At 34.1% G+C, this 8,452-nt stretch overlaps 1 protein-coding gene across 2 annotated transcripts; it reads left to right on the top strand.

The window, feature by feature from the left end:
- Nucleotides 1-4,743: 4,743 nt before the first annotated feature.
- On the top strand, nucleotides 4,744-7,979 carry LOC148625235 (uncharacterized). 2 transcript variants are annotated; one of them, XM_088568640.1, is made up of 4 exons: nucleotides 4,744-5,257; nucleotides 5,822-6,163; nucleotides 6,728-6,835; nucleotides 7,080-7,979. In XM_088568640.1, the coding sequence occupies exons 1-4, from the start codon at nucleotides 5,153-5,155 to the stop codon at nucleotides 7,500-7,502; spliced, it is 978 nt and encodes a 325-aa protein (XP_088424766.1). In that variant the 5' UTR covers nucleotides 4,744-5,152; the 3' UTR covers nucleotides 7,503-7,979. The 2 variants fall into 2 exon arrangements, with proteins under 2 accessions (XP_088424766.1, XP_088424765.1); XM_088568639.1 differs by lacking the exon at nucleotides 4,744-5,257 and adding an exon at nucleotides 5,458-5,616.
- Nucleotides 7,980-8,452: the final 473 nt, after the last annotated feature.

Below are 8,452 nucleotides of genomic sequence, written 5' to 3'. Positions count from 1 at the left end.
GCTATGTGCATTATCTTGGCAATAGTAAAGTTGGCCTAGAGCTCGTTTTCATCGGAAATGATTTACCGTTTTCTGCCGAAGTCGTTATTAAAAGAGTTGCCTTGATTTTATTATATGTGTTGTTGTATCATCATTGGGTTGCTACAGATTTTCACGGATCTGAAAGCGGCTAATCTGTCATATTAATGTTTCACTTCGTGTTCTATTACATGTCTGTATGATAATAAAGCTATTCTAGACTTGCAAACTGTAACGATGTGGTCATAACGAGCGAATGTGTCGAGGCAGACTTGTATAATAGATGTGTTATTTTGTTCAATGTAACTTTGAAGCTTGGAAGACCTATATTGTTTTCATTTTCCTTTTTATTCACGATTGCTGATGAAGTTGAATGAAATATCACGTATATTAAAATGCAATCATCGGCTTCATTTGGCATATTTGTTCTTCATTACCGCGACATAATACACATTAGGTATTTCCAAATACCAGAGAATTATTTAAAATTTACATATCAATAGAAAAAAATCCGTGTTTAAAAACAATTGCTTTGATATTGAAGCAACTTATTACATGATATCACGAAAGCAACACACCTAGTATGTTAAATAAATATTTAAAAACCGAAAATAGATATGTGCAATTGACCGTACGATCAAGTTTTTAAATGCCCCAAGCTGGACAAATTTACAGTTAACAGCAATAAAATTTGAATGATCTATTGAACTTCGAAGATGTTCCCGAGGCAATATTGAATCTGATCGATTCCTTTTGGGTTAATGAAATAAGACGAAGTGTGAAACCATGTTAAACATTATTATGATCCTAAAACAAATGACATTCCTTTGATCAACTTGTCTTTTGATTCTGTATAGAGTTACTTCCTCTTGAATGTTTAAGAGGCTTAATTTGCCTTAAATATAATGTTAATGTTCATATTACATAATGAGGGGTTTGGCAATAGCAATGCGTTCAAAAGTTTAGTATGTTTTCTTGTAGAATCTTAATCTGTCTCTGTGTAATACATATGTATCAAACACAATCATATATGTGTACGCTCGAATAAAACCTCAAAAACGTTTTTATCCTTGTTTCCATTGGTAAGCCATAAATGAAACTTTTAATTTATTAGGAAGGAATTAAAACTGACAGTAGACCTAGTGCTAAATTTCTGAGCAGATTGTTGATATTGTAGCGAGGTAAATGCTTCAACCAAAATTTTACGGGAAAGGGTTGTACATACCTCTTGGAAGTACATGTGTACTAATCGAGCCTACTTGAGAATTGGAACGAAAGGGTCTGTGAACATATTGGGGAATAGATTTAAAATCGTTAGTAACTTTAATGGAAGAGGGAGGTTTGGCGCTGTCAAGTCTAGATTTAACCCACCATTTCGTTTGAAATGTCTAATTTGTTTTGACATGACTTAGTGTTCGGTTAGTTTGTTGTTACTCTTACTGTACCGTATTGAAAGTGTTATTGACCTTACATAAAAAATATTTTGATATTTTCATGTAAGATCAATAACACTTTCAATACGGTTCATACTTAGCAAGTAGCACATGTATGCAAGTACTTTTCTCCAAAACCACAACAAGAATTTCTCTCAGTAGGGATGAGAACGCAATTGAGTATTATGAACATCATACTTGACAGAAATTGTCTTTACGACAACAACACTATAACATTAGTTGTTATTAAGCGGGGAATGGGTGCACACTGTGGTAACGGGACAAGATTATATATTGTATGTTTGTCTTAGTAGTGTCTGTCACTTAATCGTACTGATTCCCCTTCCCTTCTTTGCTTTTCTTTGACTACCGTACTGCCAGCGGTGGTAAATGTAGAAATACTTTGGGAAATGACCATGCAACTCCCGACTAAAGAAAATAATAATCAAGACGGCCTCTGACGTGAATGACAAAGCTGATCGTGCAGTTGGTTGCAAACTCTTTGTTAACAACATTTAGTAATTGAATGAAATTTGACGGACCTCTTTCCATAAATGTTATGCCTCACTCACTGCCTTGCCAATGCATTGGTTAACTCTCGTTATATTTGAAAATTTTGTTTTTAATATGCAAAATTGTGACAACAATGAGCAATTGAAAGCCGGTCCTCCTTTTTCATAAAAAATGGATCTGCCCCTGCGTTTAGGAGAACTGTCTTTACCGACATCGGCTTGTAACAAGAAAATTTAAGTAAAGCAGAGAGTTAAAAAACATAGATAGAAAACCTGCGAAGCATTTTCACGAGCGGTATGAAGAGTTGCAGTAAGCGCGCCTTTTGAGTATTTAGGTGTCGGTTTGGAAGGTTTTCTGTTTCCCTTTTAAGATTATTAGGGTTCTCTTCCTCTTTCTAATAACGGTCTTTTTGCTTTTACTTCCACATATACAAAATTTTCCAAGTGCTTTTTGTCTTAATTGTTTTAAATAAAAATAAATTTCGCTTTCGATACCACCGACGCGGTTTCGATCACTGAAACATAAAGACAGTACGGTTTAGGTGGTTCTACTGATTTTTAAATTGCATTATAGTCGGCGTCACATAAATAACATACTGTTAAAATTTGAATAAAAATATTTTCTACGACTTTATTGACACCTACCGTCGTTTAAATTGTCTTAAATGACTTGCTCATTCGTTTAGCCAAACGGCTTCTCCCTAAACATTGAATCGTTAAATTCCGGTCAGATTTTAATTCTAGGTGGCAATATTTACATTGTAAAAAGTCGGCCATGTTTACAGTGATCGGGTTGCTAGGAGATGTTGTTTACGTTTAAATGGTTTGTCCAAAAACCGAAGAACCCAGAATGCAATTCGGCGTTATTTCGGATATCTCGGATTTATTTTACGCGAACAACGTATAATACCGAGAAGTTGATCAAGCAGACGATTGTCACCGGAGTTCGACGGGAACTTACGCACTTCGTTTGTAAACAAATCGTCCCATAAAAACCAACATGGCGGATATTAGTATGGGATTTTCCCGTAAGGATTTGTTACCCATGATTTAAGCTAATAAGCGACTTGTTTTTGAGAAGCTGTTTGGCTAAACGAATGAGCAAGTCATTTAAGACAATTTAAACGACGGTTGGTGTCAATAAAGTCATAGAAAATATTTTTATTCAAATTTTAACAGTATGTTATTTATGTGACGCCGAGTATAGTAACATGCACTATAAAACAATGGGGCATTATAAATCCTTTCAGAGTCATTTAGTCATACACGTTTATATCAAAAGAACATTTAAACGAAAATATTTCCGCGTATGTTATTGCCTTTTTACTCCTCCATTCCTGTACGTCAGTGTATTCTGTGTACTAGTATGAAAAGTTTTTCTCTGCGGCATTGAAATCCTTGGGAAAATATTTAGAATTTCGTCAAGTGTTGACAGATGGACTTCAAAATTATGATGTATGAAATAGATTGGTATGGATACGTCATGTCAATCACTTCATCAATATTGAAATGTACATGCAACATCTGTAAATATTTTTACAGCTTATTCACATTGATTACGTATGCAATATGATATTTTCCAATATTGTTTCTAATTTGATGACGAATCCGATTTCAGCTTTCTAATTTGAAATTAATTGACATGATTCTTTTGGTGTATGAAGCTGATGTGTACTCTTTAATTAATCTGCTTTTTGTACAAGGAAATAGATTCAAATTGAATATATTTTAGGGAACACATTACTTGCCCTTTTAAGGTCGTATCACCGTATTTTTGTATCGGTGATAATTTAGAAACAGTCATTAAACTTTAGAAACCATCTTGCATAACTTGTTTCTTTTTTTTCTGGATTTTCGGTACATTGTATTTTTTTTTCAATTAGAACATAGTAAATTTGCTGTCTTTGCTGTCAACTTAGTCCCCCATGTTATTTGTAAAAGAACATCAGATTTTATATTTCGCTGTCAAGAATCTGATTAAAATACGCACTCAGACATGGAGGGTAGCGTAATCAAAGATTTAATTGTAATTGTAAAAAAATAATGCATTCCTGTGTATAGTTGCTTAACATCAGTCTGATTTGATAAAAATCAACAATTTTCTTATTTCTTTAATGCATTTTTCCATTATTATTTTTGTTTTGTATTAGATCGTTCACCTTTTAGGCTGTTTGTGAATTTGTGTATTCGGTTGTATATCTACCTGGCTAGGTTCAAGGCTAGTAGCTCATGTGTATTAGCGACCGGGAATGACAGGTAGAATCCCGGATTGACCTTGTTTTCTCAAACTATTAAAATAATGTAAATCACATATAAAACCTAAAATAAACGAACCACTAAAAGTGTTTTACCAGTTAAATTTTGCAGGAGTAAGCTTTTTTTGCTTGACATTTATTTTAATTGCACGACGTGTTTAATCAAATTAAAAAAGAAGACTAAATATATTCGTCAACGTCTCTGCTTTTGTTATTAATGCTTCTCGACTTCAGACTATAAAAAATATACTTTCCGTTAGAAATTGGGAAAGTGAAGGAAATATACTATATTACTACTTATGATATTTTTTTTTTGGGGGGGGGGTGGGGTGGGGTTCTTTTTTACAATAACATTAACATAACATTAACTTGTGAAAGCTGATCCAAGTTAATCAAACTCTGACCCCTTGCTTTTGCATTGGTCTTGGTGTTTTGATTTTAACCATGGTGATATAATACAAATAACTGTTTTGCCTTAATTATTAGTGCTTCGAGAACATTCTCTCATATCAATTGTTTTAAATTATATAACGAAGATAGGTAACAAATAAACATGTTTCCTGTTTATTTCCTAACTATAGACCGTGAACAAATAAACAAAATACGTAAACACTATCTTGACGTCACTCAGCAATACCTAATAAGGAGTGTCTAATTTTAGTTCTTATCGAATCACTCGGATTTTATCCATTGATTTGTCAGATGACGTAGTCTAACCCGAATGAACCTGTTAGTAATGTTACTAATTTTAGACGATGATTCACACTGACTCACACTGTATATAAGATCTGAATGGTGTATTCCCTCTCATTCTATGAATGTCTAATCGTGAGTCATCTTGAAAACAGAACCTGAAAAGTAGCGAATACACATTTAAATCTCGGAAGTAGTGAAACTTTTAGTGCTTCAACATCTATTTGGTGGTTTAGTTAAAATGTATCCTGGCGCAAAAGACAAAGAAACGAGTTACAGCGACGAATCTAAATACGTGGCAAAGATCCTTTCTAGCATGTCCAACAGCGGTACTGCCGTTACCTCGGTAAGCATTTTCTTCGTTTCTTTTGCTTTGTTTCCTATTTTTTTTCAACTTAACTTGTATCGAATAATGTTATAAAATCAAGAGGTCATTATTAAAGCGTCCGATTTTTTTTCATATTAACAAAGGAACAATGGGCTTCAGGCTACATTTGGCTGGAAATTTGAACTTTGCATATGCGCATGTCTGAAGTTAAATTTAGCTAGCACACGTGATCAAGTATTTTTTGATGTATAAGATGTTCGTTTCATGTAGTATGCATGTTATATGAAAAGTGTAGGCCAGAAGGACTTAACATCTCTTGAATCATAATGTGGCATAATCCTTATCACCATAGTAGCTACTATAGAAACATTTCCCAGGTAGGCATCTAAAGCCATAAAAACTTTAAAAGTTTGTTTTAGGTTTGAAAACTTTTTTCCGTTTAAGTTTGCCGGCATTTGAAGTCATTTGATATAAATGCAATGTTGAATATGTTTTTTTTTTCCATATTATATAACAAAAATAGTAATCAAATTAAATTAATATGCTTCTTCCCAATTTAATTTTGTTTTAATTGTTTTCCAGTATTCTATGCCCTCCGTTTCCTACGGAGTGACAGCAGCTGCAACACCTACATCGCTTCTGACCCCGTCAACTCTTAACACTTTAGAGCAGACATTTATTGAACTTCAGTCAGTGCCAGTCAACAGTGGACAGAATCCGTTGACACAGAGCGGCTTCGTTCCGCCAGTTGTAGACATCCACGATCGGTCAAATGATGGCTACGACTACGGAGATAGCAGTGACTCCGATTGGTCACCAAGCAAGAAATCTAGAGTTTCAGATGGAGGGGACTCCCATGCTACTTCATCATACATCGTGACAAGTGGAAGCCGTAAAGGTGGACGAAGGAGAAATGATGAAAATGTAAGCATCTATATGAAACCTAGAAAAATTTAGGTCATTTTTCAACACCTTACGGTAGGATTTAAACTACATAGATACCACTGGAATTTGTTTGTCTTCCAAATATCGAACTGATTCGTCAATAAAATTTTATACTTCATTTTTAAAAGCTATTTGACAACATAATCTATTACGTTGAAATCACTAACTTGACATCAAAGTGGAAAGCCGGACAATCGACCGACAAGATAAGTTGATACCATTTCCTGCTTTTGTTTGCGTTAACATTTATGTAAAGTCAAGTATAAAATCGGGGTTAATCCCCAACTAAATTAAGTACCAGCTTCGGTCATTTGTTAACTCTCAAAAGTGTAGGCGATTTTGCCTTTGATAGTGGGCGGGTTACAGTTTCACTATGCCCTTAAGTCTCAATACATTGCCAAGGTTTTAATCGTGCAAATTTTATAAAAACAACTTCCACGTTAAGACACGCTTTAAAATAAATTTTCCCAATTTTTTTTCCTGTATGTATATTTTTGTGTGGTAGTTCGAATGAATATTTTATACCTATTTTTTTATTTACAGTTATCTGCCGAGGAAGAAGAAAGGCGAAGAATAAGGAGAGAAAGGAATAAACTTGCAGCAGCTAAATGTCGTCAAAGGAGAGTAGACCACACCAACCGTTTAGTCAACGTAAGTTAAAAGCATTCACTTCATATAATTCACATGAAAAACCGAAAGTTGATTGCATTGCTTGTGATAATCTTACTCAATATCAAGTGCATGTAGGATAATTTGGCAAGCATCTGAATTTAATGTTACTGTTCTGTTCAATGATAAATTCAAAACAAAATAATGTAAATGGGATGTGCTAATTAGAGTAGGCTGTACCTTGTTCTTCAAACATTATAAAATATTTGTCTTTTTTATTTTCTAGGAAACAGATGGATTAGAAAAAGAAAGAGACAACTTAGAACTTGAAATCCAGGCCCTTCAACAAGAAAAAGATCAATTAGAATTTATTCTTCAAGCTCACAATCCAGTATGCAAATTAGATGGCAGCGAAAAGCGGGACATTTCTCCAAGTGTCAAAGTCAAATCGGAACCAGTTGAAAGGACTTGTACTAGTTCATGCATAACAACAAGACCAAGTAGTCTATCATTCAAGACCGTCAAAACACCAGGAGTTCCCATAACAACGCCATCTAACGGATTTTATTTCTCACTAGACAATATGGTTGATCATACCGGATTGACCCCGATCACTAATGGACCTAATACTTGTAGTACTGAAGCTTCAAGAACAACTAGTGAAAGCAGCAACGAAAATGCAAGTTCTCCGACTTTAATTTCGTTATAAACTCAGGCATAAAATAATAACATTATGCAATTATTCTTGCCAGACTGGACAATTCCAGCATCGAGCATGCAGGGCCAGTAGACTCAATGCAAAGTGGCGGTACTAGTGTTCTTTTACACAAATAGCAGACATTCAGCAATATTAATAGATTATGCTTTTGCATAAGTCTTGTAAGGCAGGAGACTCAGTTATGCATCGTGAACAGGTAGATGGACTGACAATAGTGAATGACTCCATAAATGCATCAGGAGTGCTAGAGATTATGATCTATGTATTTTTGTACAAAGATTCTATGCATGAAAGTTTTCTTTTGATATTTAAAGTGTTCATTTTATATTTTGCTGTCTTGTATTCTCGTGCCTGACACATGTTTTTGTTGGTGCTTGCGCGACTTTTCATGTATGACTCTTCCTTTAACTTTTTGTTTTTGTTGTTATTTATATTTTTGTACATGATTAAAACTTAAAAGAAATCAGATCTTGATGCTTAATATATGACAACTCGTATTTCTAAAAGCAATGGTAATTTGGGATATTCTGATTGATGACATGCGGATTTGTATCTCTTATTCAAATCATTATGTGGATTGAGTACAACCGTATGTAAAAAAAAAAACAGATTTTACACCAATATGAAAGAAATCAAATTATCTGCACTGTACATGTATACATCGAACATTTTTCTCGTTTTTATAGCTATTTTTGGTTGGGAGGACACTACACTTTTTTATTGCTTGTGTGTCCGTCCGTTCGTCTCTTCTGGAAGTTTTTTGGATTAAATTGAAGTTTTTTTTTTGTGACAATGAAACGTATTTATAATGACGACCATTTACCTGCATTTATTTTTATTGTTTTGACCAGTTGAGCGAGGAGTTAGTCGACACATTGTTTTCCCGATTTCAACTACCTTATCAGTTCACTAAATTGTGCTTTTGTTTTGTTGTTCTTTGC

Source organism: Perna viridis, chromosome 2, assembly GCF_037379345.1.
Source record: "Perna viridis isolate PV_CMFRI_1.1 ecotype Kerala chromosome 2, ASM3737934v1, whole genome shotgun sequence".
NCBI classification, from domain to species: domain Eukaryota; kingdom Metazoa; phylum Mollusca; class Bivalvia; order Mytilida; family Mytilidae; genus Perna; species Perna viridis.
Note: the sequence above shows the minus strand (reverse complement) of the source record. Positions and strands in the feature narration are given on the sequence as shown.

Bases quoted from the DNA above. Each gene is read 5' to 3' on its own strand.
- LOC148625235 (XM_088568640.1), top strand. From the start codon at position 5,153: ATGTATCCTGGCGCAAAAGACAAAGAAACGAGTTACAGCGACGAATCT. The intron at 5,258-5,821 runs GTAAGCATTTTC...ATTGTTTTCCAG, and splicing joins GCGGTACTGCCGTTACCTCG to TATTCTATGCCCTCCGTTTC. The intron at 6,836-7,079 runs GTAAGTTAAAAG...TTTATTTTCTAG, and splicing joins ACACCAACCGTTTAGTCAAC to GAAACAGATGGATTAGAAAA.